The sequence below is a fragment of the Sander lucioperca genome, chromosome 22, assembly GCF_008315115.2.
Source record: "Sander lucioperca isolate FBNREF2018 chromosome 22, SLUC_FBN_1.2, whole genome shotgun sequence".
NCBI lineage: Eukaryota > Metazoa > Chordata > Actinopteri > Perciformes > Percidae > Sander > Sander lucioperca.
Window position 1 is genome coordinate 12,025,788 of NC_050194.1, and position 18,496 is coordinate 12,044,283.

General features: G+C 39.1%; 4 protein-coding genes across 12 annotated transcripts in view; 2 read left to right on the plus strand and 2 right to left on the minus strand.

Annotated features, from left to right (window-relative positions):
* rnf40 (ring finger protein 40) overlaps positions 1–3,884 on the minus strand; it is a 15,448-nt gene extending 11,564 nt beyond the window's left edge. For 2 of the 3 annotated variants that reach the window (XM_031291318.2, XM_031291317.2), the window contains exons 1-8: positions 3,767–3,884; positions 3,109–3,257; positions 2,810–2,977; positions 2,143–2,440; positions 1,215–1,415; positions 899–1,020; positions 546–692; positions 122–196 (exon numbers count right to left, since the gene is read on the minus strand). In XM_031291318.2, the coding sequence (XP_031147178.1) occupies positions 122–196; positions 546–692; positions 899–1,020; positions 1,215–1,415; positions 2,143–2,440; positions 2,810–2,977; positions 3,109–3,246 (1,149 nt within the window). In that variant the 5' untranslated portion in view covers positions 3,247–3,257; positions 3,767–3,884. Of the gene's footprint in view, positions 1–121; positions 197–545; positions 693–898; positions 1,021–1,214; positions 1,416–2,142; positions 2,441–2,809; positions 2,978–3,108; positions 3,263–3,766 lie in introns of all 3 variants that reach the window. The other variant, XM_035997726.1, reaches the window with a different exon arrangement.
* Positions 3,885–4,396: 512 nt separating this feature from the next.
* On the plus strand, positions 4,397–8,381 carry phkg2 (phosphorylase kinase, gamma 2 (testis)). The gene is made up of 10 exons (XM_031291366.2): positions 4,397–4,645; positions 4,936–5,047; positions 5,139–5,314; positions 5,413–5,467; positions 5,583–5,648; positions 6,325–6,488; positions 6,595–6,685; positions 6,798–6,951; positions 7,119–7,244; positions 7,351–8,381. The coding sequence occupies exons 2-10, from the start codon at positions 4,953–4,955 to the stop codon at positions 7,594–7,596; spliced, it is 1,173 nt and encodes a 390-aa protein (XP_031147226.1). The 5' UTR covers positions 4,397–4,645; positions 4,936–4,952; the 3' UTR covers positions 7,597–8,381.
* ccdc189 (coiled-coil domain containing 189) lies at positions 8,058–11,160 on the minus strand. 6 transcript variants are annotated; one of them, XM_035997658.1, is made up of 10 exons: positions 11,052–11,160; positions 10,811–10,880; positions 10,630–10,664; positions 10,445–10,505; positions 10,190–10,353; positions 10,018–10,088; positions 9,791–9,907; positions 8,910–8,988; positions 8,685–8,762; positions 8,058–8,593 (listed from the first exon to the last, which is right to left on the minus strand). In XM_035997658.1, the coding sequence occupies exons 4-10, from the start codon at positions 10,486–10,488 to the stop codon at positions 8,439–8,441; spliced, it is 708 nt and encodes a 235-aa protein (XP_035853551.1). In that variant the 5' UTR covers positions 10,489–10,505; positions 10,630–10,664; positions 10,811–10,880; positions 11,052–11,160; the 3' UTR covers positions 8,058–8,438. The 6 variants fall into 6 exon arrangements, with proteins under 6 accessions (XP_035853551.1, XP_035853552.1, XP_031147227.1 ...); XM_035997659.1 differs by having other exon boundaries at positions 11,019–11,160; XM_031291367.2 differs by having other exon boundaries at positions 10,445–10,510; positions 10,984–11,158.
* A 704-nt stretch (positions 11,161–11,864) lies between these two features.
* si:dkey-220f10.4 (tubby protein homolog) lies at positions 11,865–17,658 on the plus strand. 2 transcript variants are annotated; one of them, XM_035997655.1, is made up of 13 exons: positions 11,865–12,115; positions 12,497–12,559; positions 13,869–14,028; positions 14,159–14,392; positions 14,666–14,791; positions 14,901–15,056; positions 15,146–15,306; positions 15,392–15,553; positions 15,721–15,833; positions 16,455–16,569; positions 16,688–16,786; positions 16,881–17,052; positions 17,152–17,658. In XM_035997655.1, the coding sequence occupies exons 2-13, from the start codon at positions 12,518–12,520 to the stop codon at positions 17,283–17,285; spliced, it is 1,674 nt and encodes a 557-aa protein (XP_035853548.1). In that variant the 5' UTR covers positions 11,865–12,115; positions 12,497–12,517; the 3' UTR covers positions 17,286–17,658. The 2 variants fall into 2 exon arrangements, with proteins under 2 accessions (XP_035853548.1, XP_031147225.1); XM_031291365.2 differs by having other exon boundaries at positions 11,866–12,115; positions 14,162–14,392; positions 17,152–17,285.
* Positions 17,659–18,496: the final 838 nt, after the last annotated feature.

An 18,496-nucleotide genomic window follows, 5' to 3' on the forward strand; every position in this document is an offset into this window, starting at 1 on the left:
ATAAAAACACTGCTTTGCCAGCACAAACTGGCATCTGAGATATAAAGTAAGTTATGTGTGAAGAAACAGGCATATGTCACACAACAAGAATTGCTAAGGGATGCTTCCTATGAATGCTCACCTTCTGAATGTTCAGTGTAATCTGGCCTCCAGGAAGTCCACCTGAGCTGCCGGTGCTGCTGTATCCGGACTTCAGCTGCAGACAGCACATGCAGAACATAGGTCAAAAAAAGGAACAAACAAGACAGAAAAACAACATGAAAGCACACCTACACACATCCTATGACATCACTCAGTTAATGCTTATTTTTTAATGTTTAGATGGCTGATGCAAAAAATACCACTCCATCAATCCACGCCTTGACAGCGGGATGTGCGTCAATAAGAGCAGCTGCCTTGACACGGATTGATGCTTAGAGCCTTATCACTGAATGAATACGCCTTGTGGACAGATAAAAAGCATGCACGCACACACGCACGCACGCACACACACACACACTAAAGAAAGAGGCAAGTTGCACACTAACAATTTTATGCAAACACACCTGCTCCATGGCTTCTGCCAGATGTTTGTTGAGCTTTTGTTCCCTATTGCGGAGTTTCTCAATGTCCCACTGCAGGTCCTCCACCGTCGTCTCCATCTCAGACACTTTGGTCTCCGAGCTGGTCACCTTGTCCACTAACTCATTGTACTGCAATAAGGGCAAAGTCATGACCACAGCTGTCATCAGTGATAAGTATACACCAAATGCAATGGCTACATATACACAAACACATTTGTACAATGTTCTCATCCACATACTCTAACTACTTCTGACACACACTCTCATACCCACACACTAGCACAAATATTCACCACAGACGCTGATATCTACAAACAGTGCCAAGGACATCGTACCTCCATGGACATCTTGTGGTGTCGGCCCTGCAGGAGAGTGGCCAGGTCTCGCAGACGATTGTTCTCCTCCAGCAGAGTGTGGTTCACATTGATGATGTCAGACTGGCTATCATCCTCACATGCTGCCAAAAAAGATCAAGATAGTTGTGCCAAATTAGAGTGGACGCCAACAACTCCATAACTATTGGTAGCAGGAAATTAGTTTTAAGGAAGGATATAAAATGTGCTGCAGGTGTTCCTCTTTCTTATTTGTATGTTTGCGTGTCAATGGCTTATCATATATGAATGTGTCAGTAACAAGAACATCTCCAGTTACCTGCAGCCTGGACTTGCTTGCACATGTTGTCGATGTGGCTGTGCAGCCGGTCAAAGACACAAACCAAGCAGGCAATAGCTTCCTTGCTGAACTGCATGCGGTCTTGGAGATTCAGGGTGAGTTCCTCCTCGCTGCTGTGCTCCAATGTAGCCAGAAAACCCTTGGCATTGTCACTCAAGGGGGCAGGGGGCGGTGATGCATCTGAACATGTTAAGAGGTGGTTATTATGTGAGAGGTTGGTTAAAATCAGCAGATGATCAAATGATCAAAGCATTAAAACTTCAGCTAGAAAATTGGAAACTGTGTGTGTGTGTGTGTGTGTGTGTGTGTGAGAGAGTTTGTACAGCCCTTGACTTGACAGTTAAAAAATGGGCCTGTGGCAAGTTCTCTTGACATTTAAAGCATGCAGCAATGGACGAGGAAAACACAGAGAGAGGTTAGCATTGCTTTACAATAGCCTGGAATTCTACATGCTCTTTGCTAGAAGTCTACCAAAACAAAAGAAAGCTAAAACACTCCAACGTTTTCTCTTCTCTGTCAGATTTAGTAATATAGTTCTTGCCTACTGCCTTTTCCTTCACTTTCACAACAGGTGATTACCTTAAACAGCGCATACATGCTCTTACATCTTCTCATGCACTCTACCTGTGTATAGCAATAAAACGATAGATTTGAAACGTTTTTGCAAAAGTTACACAAAGTTAGCAACAAGAGTATCAAGAGTAGCAACATAACAGAAAGATGGGCTAAGTTGAATACCGGAGGGGGACTGATATTGAACCCTAATGTGGAGTCATACCCATGTATAAACTTTCATCCAAATTCTATTAAAATAAAATGGTCAGATTATAGCAGTCCATAAATGGAGTGAGTGATGGAGACTTTCCAGAGATCAGCTTGGTCAGGAAAACTGTTTAAAACTGCTTACCTGTTGTTGAGTCCTGTGGCAACTTTGTGGGTGTCACCAACTCTTCTGACCCAGTAGGAGGAGGGGGCTGCTTCTGCTCTTCTTGACGATCCTCCTGCTGCTGCTCTGCCTGCTCCCCCTCGTTCGGAGCCTCTGGGAGTGGAGGCGGAGGCACGGCAGAAGTTGGGGACGCCAAAATGACACCATCTTCCTCCATTGGTGTCGGTTCAGGGAGAGGGGGCGCTGGTGGGGCAGGGGTAGATGTCACGGGAGCATCTGGTTCAATACGTTTGCGTAGAACGTGCACATTCTCATCCAACTGCAAATCAGAAACGCAAGGATTTAAAAAGCATTGCTATGGGTATAGTTTCTGTACATCAAAAATCAGTCCTGCAAATTGTAAGATATTTTGACTGCCATTACTGTGGTACTTCAACAGACTGAGCACAGTGCAAAACTAATTGGCTACTGTGGGTTTACATGCACACAAACCAAATAAAATACATATTACTATAAATGGTCAGGTTAAAGCAAACAGTTGGATAACATTTACATGTTTTGCATTTGTTGTTTGTTGCTTTGACAGAATGAGACCCCCCTAAATGTGTTTACATGTATATTTCTTAAATCAAGCTCCAGCTCAAAATGGGGCATAATTAGGTTAAAACAATGTAATCAAATGTGGTACCTGCGACCAGTAGCGGTTGACAATCAGCAGGGTGGTGTCATCGGTGGCTTGTCTCTTCTCCAGCTTCTCAATTTTCTCTCGTAACTCATCCTCCATCGTCTGTCTCTGCTCCAAGCGCTCACACAGCTTCTTATTCTTGAACTGGAGGACCTTCATGTCCATTTCCTCCTGCACAGAATAAATACAAACACCAAAGTGAGGAATGTCAGAAATCCTGAATGCCAAAAAAAAATACTTGATGAGCTACAATGTATAAGTCATCCATGGTGACTCGTAAGAGTAAACAATAAATGACAGACCGTAGAGGAGACTCCAGCTATACGTATGGGCTCAATAAGAGTGGTGGTGGTCTTCTCCTCTTTTTTGCTTTTCTTCTCAGGTGGGCCAGGGGGGCTGTCCCCTCCTGAGGGACGTTTTCCTCCCCCAGCACCTGACATATTTCCTTCCCCTGCAAGAAATCAAACATGGCACGGAATCTTTGCGTTGGTAACGTTACCGTTTTAAGAAACTACAGATTAGTTTGCAAACGGAGAACTCGTTAATTTGATGACAGCTAGCAACGGCATTAGCCTTGAATTACAGCGCAGGGCCACTGCTTTTAACTGTATCCGAATACTGCTATTATGGTGTTTATATGAAAATATCTGTTTCTGAACGGTTATGCCGACTGTTATTGTATACGCCGCTGCATGAAAAGCTACCGACTAATTTTAACTTTGCATTTCTGTTAAGCTTAACCAACATTAGCAAGCCTGCTAATGCTAGCTATGCTAATGCTAACGTTAATTCTTCGAAACCTGGTTAGCTAAACGGCGCTCTTTGTCCAGCGTATTTAATGACTGGTGGTCCCCATTTTTATTCACAGACCATCACTACACGCGTAAGGTATTCTGTAAAGAAACTTTACATGCAAAGGAATTAATAAACAGTTTTCTGACACATATTAACGTTACAAACCTTCACAAGGATCGATTGAAAATGTAACTCAGTGCATCAAGTGAGACTACAGGAAATGACGACCATGTCCTACTTCTTCTTCTCCTTTGTGTTTTACAGGGGTTGGCATCCAGCTGATTGGTGCATTACCGCCCCCTTCTGTTTCGGAGTGTGGCTCAGACAATCGATTTACAATCTAATTCCTTTTACGAAACAAAAAATAAATGCAATAATAATAATAAAATACAATAATTTTATTACACACACACACACACACACACACACACACACACACACTAACCTACATATCCTCCATGCTAGTGCCCCAACCTCAACCTTGGCAATACATTTCTTCTCTCCTATGCCCAGAAGGCTACCTACCCTAAAACGTTTATACTCTTTTGAATTTGGTATAGATGCCTATCTTTCCCCTCTCTGTCCCACTTTTCTTGCCGCATTTGACGACAATGTACTTCTGCAGAATACAATGTTTTATTTAATCAAGATTAAATACATAATCAGTCCGAGGAAGTCCTTATCATTAATATTTTGTGCCTGCATTTACTCTCATTAGACTTTTAATCAAGATTAAATAAAACACAACGAAACCTGAAATTAACCATATTGCAACCTTCACTCCGGCCTCATGGGGGCAATACTGCCACATTGTGTAATAACAGGCTACAAGCTGTTTCCCGGAATGTGATTAGAATGTAAACAGTGTTCAGGTGCTAGCTAACGGCTGTTAACATTATAACTAACTTTGATACTGTCGCCGCTGAATCGCACACAGTTATGGCTTCATGATATATTCCTCGAGCTGAGATGGCACTACTATTGTGATTCCTTTTTCGCCGTCTCCCGCTCCCTCTTGTTCTAACCCTCGTTAGATTGCATATGGTGAGTAGCTTCCTGTACGGTCAGTGAACCTGCTGTAATAGCAAGGCCAAATCAAAGACACAGCAAGCTAACTGTGGGGATGGATCAAATCCACATTTCCAAATAACAGCAGAGCGGAGAGAGATGTGTATGTAGCAAGCAAATTCCTAAAGTATCCTGCTAACTATAATTAAACTGAAGCAAAACAAAACACTTCCTTGTAAGGAGTTAGCTCAGTAGTTCCTGTTATTAGACAGACCATGCAGCACTGTTATAAAGTGAGACATGTGACTAATAGTTTGTTATTATAGATTCATATGCTGTAACCATGACCAAAGACATCGTTGTTGGAGATGAATTACCAGAATGGGTGGGGGCCAAGGAGTTTTACCAGAAATATGACCCTAAAGAGGTGATTGGCAGGTGAGTCCAGCAAAATAAGCTGAAATGTGGTCTCAGTTTTCTATTGAGATGATAAAAAGCCATGCTGTGTTCTGTATCAATGGCATCTCAGGGGTGTGAGCAGTGTGGTGCGCAGGTGTGTGCACAGACACAGGGGTCAGGAGCTGGCAGTGAAGATTATTGAGATCACAGCGGAGAAGATGACAGCCCAGCAGCTGGAGGAGGTGAAAACCTCTACACTGAAGGAGATCCAGGTCCTCAACATGGTGAAGGGACACTCTTCCATCAGTACGTTGGAATTCTGCTCTTTTGAAATGCAAGACACTTAAATGTTCTATTCTTGGAGATTAAAAAAGTGTTGAAACCTTTCTGTCAATTCCCTTTAGTCACTCTCATTGATTCCTATGAGTCCACAACCTTCATATTTTTGGTGTTCGACCTGTGAGTATTACGACAAACAGCTCAAATGCAATACTTTTTACAATTCCTCCCCTAATATGTGAACAAATCGTGAAATCATTGTAGGATGGTACCAATCTCGTGTTTTCATTTACAGCATGAGGCGAGGAGAGCTTTTTGACTACCTCACAGAAAAAGTGACTTTGAGTGAAAAAGAAACCAGGTAAGCGCCGCCATCAATACACATTTAAGTGTTTTTTTTGTTTTTTTTTTCAGAAACTCTTTTTCAAGGGAGTCCTGGCCAAGACAGCAGTATAATAGTTCCATATTAAAATATACAGTGAAAAACAAACAACAGAAAACAGAAAAAGACAGTTGGCAATTTAACATCATCTCAACATAATCACCAGCAGCGCTCAGTAACAGCACATGTACATTTAGTAGTCAATTAGTCCTTTATCCTAATTTTAAACTGTGTCATTGTTGGTAGGTAGTCTAATTTAAACTGATTCTGCAATTTATACCAGGATGAGGGTGCAAAAACTTTAAAAGCACTTTCACTGAAGACAGTTCGCGTTCGGGGAATGTCATACACATACATGATTTGCCCATATGATCGAAGATTACATTTCCTGGTGGTGACTTTAGGAGTCAGGAGAGAACATTAGTAAGGAGGCAGTTTACACAGTATGGCCTTAAAAAGAAAAATGCTTCCGACCTGCAATTGTGCAAGGAAGGCCAACCAACACTCTCGTACAAGCTACAGTGATGAGTACGAAAACTACAATTAGTTACAAATCTTAGTGCTGCATGGTATACTGAGTCCAGCATTTTCAGAGAAGATTGATTTGCATTGTGATTTAAAATCGATGCGTTTTGTAAAACCTATTGCTTTACAGGAGCATGATGCGAGCTCTGCTGGAGGCCGTGCAGTACCTCCACTCCCTCAACATCGTCCACCGGGACTTAAAACCTGAGAACATTCTCCTGGATGATCAGGGACACATCAAACTGTCCGACTTTGGTTTCTCAGTGCAGCTACAACCTGGAGAGAAGCTTAGAGGTATGAATGACTGAAAAGCAATGTTAATGATCCGTTTAATTTTGTAAATCATTTGATAAACATAGACAGAGGTTAAATTATCTGTTTTCGCTTTTATTCTAATTAGAGCTTTGTGGGACACCTGGTTATTTGGCGCCTGAAATACTGAAATGTTCCATGGATGAAATGCACACAGGCTATGGCCAAGAGGTCGATCTGTAAGTCTTTCCTTTTGTCAATAACATTTATGTGAAGTAAAATAATCCCAGGTGTTGTCTTGAATTTTATTTCTAATTCCTGCTTACTTGTTTTGATAAATGCGTTGGACAGCTGGGCGTGTGGCGTGATCCTTTTCACCTTACTGGCCGGCTCACCACCGTTCTGGCATCGCAAGCAGATGCTGATGCTGAGGATGATCATGGAGGGTCGCTATCAGTTCAGCTCACCAGAGTGGGATGACAGGTCTGACACTGTGAAAGATCTGGTAAGGTGATATTCTGTCGACTGAGTTTGAATTTGAATAATAAAATGTTAATGTTCATAATATCATCCTTTTATTGCTCCCTAATATTGTTGTTTTGTTTGTTAGACAGCAGCATCTACATTATCACACTAGTCCTGACTTTCAATCATTTTGCTTGTGTTGCTCAGATATCCAGGTTGCTGGTGGTGGACCCAGCTGTCCGTCTCACTGCTGAGCAAGCTTTGGCACACCCCTTCTTCAGACAGTACCAGAAGGAGGACGTGCGACTCTTCAGTCCCAGAAAGACATTTAGGGTAATTCATAGTGTGTTTTTTTTTTTTCTTCCATTCCTGATCTGGAAAGGTTTAGGAAGCAAATACCCTCTTCATTCTCACCTGCTTTCCTTTCTTGCCTCCTCAGGTGCTGATAGTCAGTGTGCTGGCCTGTATCAGGATGTATAGCCGTTACCGCAGGGCTCGGCCGTTGACTCGGGAGGTGCTGGCCAGGGATCCTTACTCCCTTCGCGGTATTCGCAAACTCATCGATGGCTGCGCCTTTCGCATCTACGGCCACTGGGTGAAGAAAGGGGAGCAGCAGAACCGAGCCGCTCTCTTTCAGAACACAGCTAAGGTCATGCTGCTGGGCCTGGAGGACTTTGAAACATAAAAGGTCAACCTTATACATAACCACGTTGATTTTTATTTAAACATTTGCATGTGCTGTCATGTCAGTGTTTGTCTTGTTGAATAACTGTTTAATTTTAAAATGAGGCATTCAGGGGACCGAGACGTTTAATGCGCACCGTGGTTTTGCAAGTTAAAGATAAGCATGCACATTTTATCTGCCCTTTGATCCAAGTTTGTGGCTGTTTGGAACTCTTCTTTGTCAGGGCATCGTGTTTGCAGTGCCACTCTGCATTAGAGGGCACATTGCACAATATAACACATCACATATAAGCACATTATGTGTATTTAGGATTTTTCCTGTTGATCGTCAGTTATAACTGAGGAGAGGATGCGTTTCGAAGCACTGTGTGGCTGAAGTGGACATCAAAGCACTCTTATTAATTATTAAATAGATAATTATATACACATAATGTAACAAGTTCAGATTTATAGATATTCCAGTGTTACAAAACAGTACCAGAAAATATGTGAAACATTCAAGTACAGTATTTGGACTGTTTTTGTTGGAGTATCCTGTAGCTGTTAGCATGCAAGCGTTACTCAATAGGAAACCCACTCAAACTAACTGTGAAGACTATTTGTGAGTGTATTTCCTATAAAAACTAACCAACACCATTTCCTACTCAGTTCATTCTTTAGTTTAATATGTAGCACTTTTCCTGAAAGTGCATTCCTGAGAAATGTACAGTAATTGTACAAATGCAGATATAAATGTACTGTATATGAAGAAAAAAGGTTTCATTGACAATAAAACTATATAACGTTTGAGCTTGAATTGTCGTATTTTGTGAGTGCTCATTGGAAACCAACATTTCTCATCCATTATTTTTTGGCCTTGTGGTTGGGCTGTGGGGAATCTTGTGCACTGTTGTGCTGATCTGCAATGTCTTTCATTCGCTGATCTAATTGTCCAGACACAAGCATCATCTGCTCTCTGACCTCTTTCTCGATCAGTGCCTTCAGTTCTGATTTTGAACCTGAAAGTGAGAAAATGAAGCAGTTACAATACAACGTTTGGGATGCATTTGATTTATTTTGGCACAGCCCTTTTGTGATTTGTGATCCTACCGAGTGAGGCTCCGTTCGGCTCTTCGATGGATGCTTTGCTGTCTTGTCTTGTTTCTTTTTTAATCTCATTTTCAAAATCTGGTGCAAGAAAAGTATTTAAAAGTATTACTAAATCTGTCCAATCCATTGTGCTCTAAAATATAAAAAAAAAAAATCTGTACTCAACGTAACACATACAACTGAACTTTTATGCTACTAAAAGTGCCGATACCCTGTAATTATTACCTGGAGCAGAAGAATCCTCCATGGTAGGTTCATCCTGGTCTGAGATCCCAGAGTAAGTCAAAGACAAATCAAGTTTTACCTGTGAAAAAAATAATACGTAGAATACTTATTATTCTCTCCAGATATATATATATATATATATATACAGTGCTGCTCATAAGTATTCATACCCATGCTAAAGTTGACTAAAAAGAGGATTACAAAAATCATCTTTTGGAAATTGATCTTAATGCCTTAATTAAAAAAATGAGGAAAAATCCGACCTTTTAAGGACACCATTTTTTTTTTGTGAATGAATAATGTATTGTAAATAAATAAATGTTCTTCCTTAAAATACAGGGGCCATAATTATACATACCCCTATGTTAAATTCCCATAGAGGAAGGCAGATTTTTATTTTTAAAGACCAGTTATTTCATGGAGCCAGGATACTATGCATCCTGATGAAGTTCCCTTGGCCTTTGGAATTAAAGTAGCCCCATATCATCACATACCCTTCACCATACCTAGAGATTGGCATGGTTTTATTTCAGTTAGCCTAATAGCTAACTGAGATAAGATGCAAAAAAAAAGAATGCAAATCAAACCAGCTATTAGGCTAACTGAAATAAAACCATGCCTTACAATACATTATTCATTCACAAAAAAATTGGTGTCCTTAAAAGGTTGGATTTTTCCTCATTTTTTTAATTAAGGCATTAAGATCAATTTCCAAAAGATGATTTTTTTATTCCTCTTTTTAGTCAACTTTAGCATGGGTATGAATACTTATGCGCAGCACTGTATATATATATATTCTTTTTTTTTTTTTTTACTGAAACCCAGTCTTATAAAAATGAATGATAGCAGATTTTGCTTGAAACAAAATTTCAGATTCTTACCTGTGGGGTGAAAATATATTTGTAGAGTTTGTAGTGTCTCACATAGCTGTTATGAATGTACTTTAAGATACAGTTCACATCTTCAGAGCTGAAGATGTTGATACTAAAGGGAGGTCGCTGTAGTGGGCAAACACAAAGAAACGTCAGGATGAAACATTGCATTCATTAAGAATTATGGGTTTTAAAATGATATTCTGAGTAAAAAAAGACTGAATTGTTTTACAGACCCTGACTGAGTGACAGAGAAGTAGCTCCTTGCAGTATTTGAAACACTGTTCTATGTTGTTGAGTGGAGTTTCTGCAAGAAATGAGTTTCAAACACATCCCAATTACCACTGTTAGCTGCAGAGGTAGCTTGTACTTTGATTTAATATAATAAGTGATAATAATATAACTTACCTATGTTAGCCTCATGGATGGACTTGATGATGGACAAGAGAGCAGAAGTTTGTTCCTTTATGAAGTTGCACTCCCTGCAAAAAAGCACCGCTTGGACATACAACTCCAGCAGAACTCCTCTTTTTGGTTCAAGTAGGTCGACTCTAAACACACTGCATAAAGCACTGTTACAGAAGAGAAGAAGTGTGACAGACAACTATGTCAGTGCTGTGCGTGTGATTGTGTTTAAATAGATGAGTTTCTGGTCATAAAAACCTTTCCAGATCAGGAATGGAATGCATTTTGTCGATCTCCTCCATGTCATGGTAGCTTACATCTGTCCTGAAAACATCCAGAGAATAGAAACTGGGTTAAAGACATGATTTTTAGTCCTGCAAGGCGTAAAGAAAGCAGCAACCAATCAAAATGAACATAATCTGGATTCTAGACACAGCTCTCACCATAGCATCACTTTAGCTTTCAGGGCCTGTGGTACCTGCAGAACAAAGCAATGAATTACATGAAGGGCAATAGTCTACTTAAGAGAATACTTGTATCCAGTGTGAACTAATATGAATCGTAAAATGAGCAGTAAAACGAGCCTAACATTTAACTAGCTATGATCAAACTTGCAGAGCCTACCTTTGTTTTCGTATTCATTGTATGTTTCTTTAGCCGAATTAAAAATTGAGCAAACTGCAGAAGTTGACAGCTGAAAAACAGAAGTGCGATTGATTTGATCCAGTCATAAAATAGCCTAACATACAACACATTTGTCAAAAATATATTTTGTAGTAAAAAAAAAAAAGGCTTACCAAAGTAAACAATCAATCCATTGTTTTGTGTTTACCATGTAAAAGTAAGCTATTTAGCGAAACTTTACATTAACTAAAACAGGCTTCAATGAAGCGGGATCATTTCCTGTTTTGGTTACGTCGTTGTATCCTAGCAACCACATCCTTTTTTTCTTTTTCCGGTTCAGGAACTTTCAGAAGTTCCATGGTTTTAGGCAAGGAACCTTAAAAAGAGTTGTTTAGCGCTTCGAGAATCATGTAGGCTACTGCAGAACCATGGACGACAGCCTGATAAAATAGGCCTAAAATGTTTTTTATAAAAATAAATAAATCAATACAAATATAAATAGCTTATATAGTTTTTAAAAAATTATTTGAAATGTCCACTATTCATGGTAACTCAGCATCACTCATATTTTATTCTATTGATTTGTTGACTCTGTTAAAAGACCTAATACACAGGAACAAATACTGAAACTAGACCCAAAATACACAATTAACACACCCTAAGACTATATGATAGAATAACATAAAAGAAAAAAGTAAACTTATTTGTAGTGCGTCACAAAATTCTGAATACACCTAAAACATAGATGCAACAGAAAGCCCACTACTAATAATCGCTAATAATAGGTAGGCCTAACTTTAGGCCGCCGCCTAATAAACGACAAAACATTATGCAACCAGACAAACTGTCTGGAATTTGTGACTAGATTATTTGTAAACATGAAAATAAATAAATAAATCGCCCTGGCTGTAAACAATTGCATCAGTGTACTAAAACGGGATGAAACTAGTACCAACGCTATAGACGTAATAATAGACAGATGAACTAATAATAAGGACATGAACAATGTTATTTTCTGATTAAAGACACGGATTTGTTATTGTTTTTTTTATTGCAAGGCTCTCCATCGCTGCTGCATGGCAGCCGTATCCATGGCAACGAGATAACCCTGACTGCGTGTCACGCTAACCAATGTCGTTTTGTTTACCTATGTTTTCTGTGATGTTTTAGGTGATTTTAAAATGCCCTCAAGGTGATATTTTGTGTAACGGTTGAGTACAGTAAGGCACGTTAGGGTGAGAATCGGAAGCTTAGGGCAATTTGTGGTGACTGATGCGGCTTCCGTTGTTAACTGTTTACGCCTGGGTAAGTGATGCAGACTGCTGACTTGTAGTAACCTAAATGAGCAGGTCACCGCCTTCCTGTTTCTCCTGTCTCACGTTTCAGCTATAACATTAGGCCTTAGCATCTCTATAAAGAAGTCATGAACAGCCTGCTTTGCCCCCGAGACTTCTTGCCCATACTGACTGAGCTGTGCAGTGCAGTTTAAGAACATTATCCCCTTTTAATCCACTTTGCCTTCTGCTACAGGCAGGTGGACAGACTGTCAGATGGAGCAGGCTGCCACAATCAGACACCCGCGTCCATATTTAATTGCTCTTTTATTTTATAACCATTTCTCACACTTTAATGCTGGATTTCATCTGTTGTTTTCCTTAATCTATCCTATCTACTGATTGTAATTAGCAGTGAGACTTTTAGTCAGACATGGAGGACCCCGACATACGACAACAGAAGCTGGACAACCAGGTAAAGAAACAAGAATTATTTAAGTAGTTGATGTAATTTACACATGACATAGCCCTGATATGTTTTGGTTAAATTTAAACTGGTAGCTAGCTACAAGAAATGCAATGCACTTAAAATGCCTTAAAAGTGATGTTACTTAGAGTAGAGTTGTGTGTGTTCCTTTATCAAAAACATACTGTATATGTATGATAAACATACTTATCATAGTCACTGCTGACAGTGGAGCAAAGAATATAATGTATTCCTTGTTTCATTAGCTGACAAGTGGTTAAAACTAAGGCAGAGCTTTGAAAATAAATAAATAAAGCTTTCTTGAGTCTCATGAGGTCATGGCTACCTGTGTCACAACCACTTACCTGCTGTTTGAAGCTACTGCTCAACTTTAAGTCACAGGTTTGTTTATACGGCACAGTATGTGAGCTACTGGCTTATATCCAGTAGAGCACTACATACATATAATAACCAATTAGTAGGCCTAATAGTAGGCCTACTACTAAAATAGTAGTAAACAGTAACAATGATGCATGGGCACCTGCATTTAATTTTAATCTTCAGTAAATGAGTAGTTATATCATCGTCAGCTGACAATAGCTACAATGGATTACTATTTAGAATTTAATAAAATACTACAACCAATATAAGTTGTATTATAGGTAATTATCTTAATTATGCCAAAATAACTTTCAAACCCCTATCTGGTTCCTTTCTTGGTGAAATAATAGAATATAATGTTATAATTCTGACCCAGGAACATAGCTCAAGGTTTATTTATTGTCATTGTACAACAAAGAATTACAAACGACGAAATGCAGTTGTAGTCCCTTTATGCTACACAAGACAAACAAAAAAACAGTAGTGCATTCCTAGTGCATTTTTTGAATTTGCATCAGAAGGGACTCAAATAATAGCAACAACAAAAACACTGGTGAATTCTCTGGGTAGATAATATGGCCAGCATCCTTACATTCAAATTTGACTTCAGGGAAACACAAACCTTATATAATACCCATGATGTTTAGCTTATGGTTTGTTGACTTTAGTTATCATATGTGTTTAAAAAAAAAAAGCAGTAGTACCTTGAAATGTAATGAAATGCCCTACCTACACTCCTGTACTTAACAGCTAACCAACAATATGTACTGTAAACAAGTATGAGTAAAAAAAAAGTTCTGAAAGTGAGAAAAATGCACAGGAAGACATCACTGTATATACAGAGATAATAAATGCTAACTTCTCTGTAGTTGTATCCCCACATATGAACATTGAGTTGACAGTTTGATTAAAGTCTAATACCACACTTTTCCCACAGCGAACCCTTTTGATGAAAAAGCAGCAAAAGAAGAGGGCTGATTCCCAAATGGTGGTAGCCAATCGAGATGCTCGCCAAAAGAACCGAAAGCACAAAGCTGCCAACTCTGATGAAACACCTCTGTTGATCAGCCAATCCCTGAGCAACACTTCCCTGAGTGGTTAGTTTTAGAATCATTTATTATTATATGCACTATCTTTTTTATAGAAATTCTAATTCCAATGTTTGGTGCAATTCTGTTCAGTCTCTTAAATGATATTAAATACACATTTTTTTGTTTGTTTTTCCTGGAGATCAAGTTGAACATGCCCATGATAACCCATTGGATGAGATCACATTAGGTGAATGTGACATGACAGCAAGAATGATGCTAGATGAGATGTCTTTAGAGAATCCTGTAACTCCCAAGAAAATGAACTTGGAGATTGACAAAGAGCCTGAGGTGAAGTGTGAAGTGGAGAATAATGCTCAGACGGAAGGAAAAAAGACAAAGAAGAATGAAGTGAAAAAAGAAAAAGCCAAACGTAAGAATATGCAAAGCAGAATATTTTGTTCTAATGTTATGTCTTTGTGTTTATTTACGTGTGTGTGTGTGTGTGTGTGTGTGTGTGTGTGTGTGTGCATATGCAAATTACTTGCTCAATTTCGAGGATTCAAATACTGTAGTATGTGTCACAGAGCAAGTTAAAGTACAAATGTATGCACACACACATTGGGCCCTTGTAAATGCACATGTAAAGAAACACTTTGCTTTTATAAATGATTCATCAGCAACTCGCTGCTTTGCTTTCTATCAGATATGGAACAGAATGATGAAAAGGAGAAAGAGAAGGAGAAAAAGGAGAAAAAAACTAAAAAAGACAAAGTGAAAGAATCTGAAGACCTACAGAAGACAAACAAGACATCCAAACAAGAGCGTAAAAGTAACATGTTCCATTTATTGTTAACATATCAGTGCTCTCTGCATAATCTTCTATGTATCTTGTGTTTAAAGTCACAGCTTTTACAGCATTTAAGTGTCTCCTTTTGCAGAGAAACACTTGCAGGAGGCTTCAACTCAAGAGGTAGAGTCAGTGGTGGAGATGGAAAGTCCAAAGAAGAATAAATGTGATGAAAGCGACAATGAAGAGGAAGGCAGGTCCCAGAGGCCTGCCCCTCAGTCGCCTATGAAGAAAAAACTCAACACAAGTGAGTGATAGTCTGGCCCTGTGCATTTTATGATTGACAATAATTTAAAGCTGCTGTAAAGAATACATTTGTGTGTGTCATCTCCACAGCCAGGTGTCAAATAAGTGACAAGAGCAAAGAGGGAGAAATCCAGGAAAAGGAGAAAAAGGAAAAAAAGACAAAGAAAGCAGAGAAAACTCCACCGAGTCTCGCTTCCCTTAACTCCAACTACAGGGAGGGTTCATCCTCAGGCAGTGAATCAAATGAAAGAGTGAGACCTAATAAGTAAAAACTGTTAAGTGTATTGTCAAAAATGTGGCAGTGTACACTTATTTTGATTATCTCTCTTATTTCAGGCAACATCTCCAATGTCAGTGGAGGATCTTGAAAAGTTTGCTTTGCGTCCAGCCCCCAGAGATGTGACGATCCAGTGTAGGATCACCAGGGACAGGAGAGGCATGGAGAAGGGCATGTACCCAACTTACTACCTCCACATGGAGAAGGAGGATGGCAAGCGGGTCGGCACTTCTGCACAAGTTGAATCTAAACATTGTGCACATTGGTTTTTAGTTCTGATTTCATGATCCTGTTTTTTTGAGCTGTCATATTTCTCTAAAGTCTAAATTATCTTCATTTTCTGTTCTAAAAAAAAAGAAAACGTGTTTTTCATTGTGCCATCTCCAAGGTGTTTCTAATGGCAGGCAGAAAAAGGAAAAAGTGCAAAACATCCAACTATCTCATCTCCACTGACCCGACAAATCTGTCCAGAGATACAAACTGCTACATAGGAAAACTAAGGTACAACTCATTTATTTCTACCTTGTGAAAAAAATCAAAGCCACATCATTTCCGTGGCTTCTTTAGGGTGAATTCTCTAAAATCTTTGGATCATGAAACACTTTCCAAACCAAAAATTTTGGAATGGAGCCATCATTATTATTATCTACACCTGTGATTTTCCTGCTGTGAGGTGTCAAAATATCGGCAATGAAAAATGATATCTTGATGGATTTCTATCTTAATTGCATCCCAGGTGTACATTTTTTAGTGCATTTTGGGAATTCTTCCTTGATTTGTGGAAGCAATAATTTTTCAAGGAAGTGAATTCACTTCCACGGCTGTTTTTCTTAATTTAGGCAACATTGACATTTTTACCTCAATTCCATTACATTTTAATTATAGTGTCAAATCATAACAGATGTTATCTCAGGACACTTTACAGTTAGAGTACGTCTAGACCACACTATAATTTACAGAGACACAACAATTCCTCTAAGAGCAATCGCACATAGGGGCGAAGACAAACTTCCTTTTAACAGACACAACCTGGCTCTTGGTGGGTGGCCATCTGCCATGTTGGGGGGGGGGGGGTTAAAGATGATTTCTGACCATTTATCTCATCATACTCATTTGTTTCAGGTCCAATGTTCTGGGTACAAAGTTCACAGTCTATGATGGAGGTGAAAACCCAGAGAAGAAACCCTTCGTCAAAGAGTGTGAATCAGTGCGGCAAGAGCTGGCAGCAATTTGCTACGTGAGTCCAAACCTAACTATATACATTCTTACATCCCACTTAACAAAGCTTATGAAGAGATAAAACCTGTTACGTGTTATTGTTACCTGTTAAAATATGATTGGCTGTCATGTTCCAGGAGACAAATGTGTTAGGATTTAGGGGTCCCAGGAAAATGACTGTGATCATCCCTGGCATGTTGGAGAACGATGAAAGAGTGCCCGTTCATCCAAAAAATGTATGTTTAAACAAAATATTCCTTTTTAAAAGCTGTGATGATGCAGATTATGTGTGAAATATGTCTGAGGAACTAAAATGTAATCTTATTTTAGGAACTTGAGACTCTACTGGTCCGCCATGTGAATAGCAACACAGAAAACCTGGTCACACTGGTGAATAAATCCCCAAACTGGAACGAACAGACTCAGTCATATGTGCTTAACTTCCACGGCCGTGTCACCCAGGCCTCGGTCAAGAACTTCCAGATCATCCACCCAGACAACGGTAAGATGTGATTATCCTCTTCTATCATCAACCACAAGGAAAATGTCTGTCTTGTCTTTATTCCTAACCTCCCCGTCATCTTCACTTCTCTTCCTACAGATGATTACATTGTGATGCAGTTTGGCCGTGTAGCGGAGGATGTCTTCTCCATGGATTACAGTTTCCCCATGTGTGCCCTGCAAGCCTTTGCCATCACCCTGTCATCCTTTGATGGTAAACTGGCATGTGAGTGACTAATGCTGGTGTGCCTGAAGTACTCAACTGGATCCCTGATACAGATAGAAACTTACAGTTTAAGTTAAAACTATACTGATAATTTTGCAGAGTAATTTTTCATGTTTTGTATTCTGGTGCATTCTAACACTTTGTATACACTAAATATGGAATAACATGCCACAGGCTTTTAGACTTTAGAGGAGACTTGTTTTATAGGTCCAGTATTATTTTACGGCAGATTTTATATTGAAGTGGAATAAGTAAATTATTTTCATTTAACAATCTTTCTTTTTACATTTGCCAGCTGTGTAAAGGACTCATGCAATTAAAATATTGAGGACAACTGTGTAAAGATTACTAAAAATAAATAAATGATAATAAGACAAGGTTTGCATGTCTATGAATGTTTTTGTTTATTTTAAACAGAAATTGTCTGGTTAATTTTATTATTCTGATCAGCAGATTGCTTTTCTCACAAACCTTGACAACAACTGTATGCTGCCACAATCACACCCTCAGATCTTCATTAGCCAGATGATTGCATGTTATTTGGAGTCAAAAGTTACATCTTTGCTATTATCTTTATATTTTTTTATCGCAAAGAAGGAAACATTCTTATCAAAGAAAAAAAAAAGTGCTCATATCAGATGTGGCAGAACTGCGACAAGTTCATGATGGAGCTATCAGGGTTTCTGCTCTTGCACAATATACACTTGAAATAATTCCCATCTCACAACAGCTACATTGCAGATCTCGAGTTTTCAACACAAGTTTACACTGCTTCACGTGAGGGGGACAGAAAGTCATTTAGGTTTCAACAAATAAAAATAGGCCTCCTTTATGCTCTGTGGTGAAGTAAAGTGTTGAGATGTGTGCAGATATTTTGGATAGCAAAAACCCAAATGGCACCTCTGTTATCACATGGACTTGACTGTCTGCGTGGTCACATGCTGTGTACTTGTTTCCTGTTCAAATGCTCTCTGAAACAATTTGTATATATAAAAAAGTAGCCTTGAGAGTATTGCCTTCTTAACTTCTAATCTTTAGCAACAAAAGTGTGACAAGTGATGACGTTGACACACTAACCAAACCTTCCACCCTTGGACCACAAACTAACAGTCTTGTATAATGCATTCAATTAAATCATGTTTTGTCCTAATTAGACTGAAAAAACTTGAACTGGCACACAGGGTCAAACTTCTTGCATCCTCTTGATCGATTGCAAATT

Coding starts and splice junctions, on each gene's coding strand:
- si:dkey-220f10.4 (XM_035997655.1), top strand. CDS start 12,518: ATGGAGGACCCCGACATACGACAACAGAAGCTGGACAACCAG. Junction 12,560..13,868: donor AACAGAAGCTGGACAACCAG/GTAAAGAAACAA, acceptor CTTTTCCCACAG/CGAACCCTTTTGATGAAAAA. Junction 17,053..17,151: donor GATCATCCACCCAGACAACG/GTAAGATGTGAT, acceptor CTCTTCCTACAG/ATGATTACATTGTGATGCAG.
- phkg2 (XM_031291366.2), top strand. CDS start 4,953: ATGACCAAAGACATCGTTGTTGGAGATGAATTACCAGAATGGGTGGGG. Junction 6,489..6,594: donor ACCTGGAGAGAAGCTTAGAG/GTATGAATGACT, acceptor TATTCTAATTAG/AGCTTTGTGGGACACCTGGT. Junction 6,686..6,797: donor TATGGCCAAGAGGTCGATCT/GTAAGTCTTTCC, acceptor TGCGTTGGACAG/CTGGGCGTGTGGCGTGATCC.
- ccdc189 (XM_031291367.2), bottom strand. CDS start 11,021: ATGGTAAACACAAAACAATGGATTGATTGTTTACTTTG. Junction 10,511..10,629: donor AAAGCTAAAGTGATGCTATG/GTGAGAGCTGTG, acceptor GGATGTTTTCAG/GACAGATGTAAGCTACCATG. Junction 8,989..9,790: donor AATATATTTTCACCCCACAG/GTAAGAATCTGA, acceptor TTTTTTTCACAG/GTAAAACTTGATTTGTCTTT.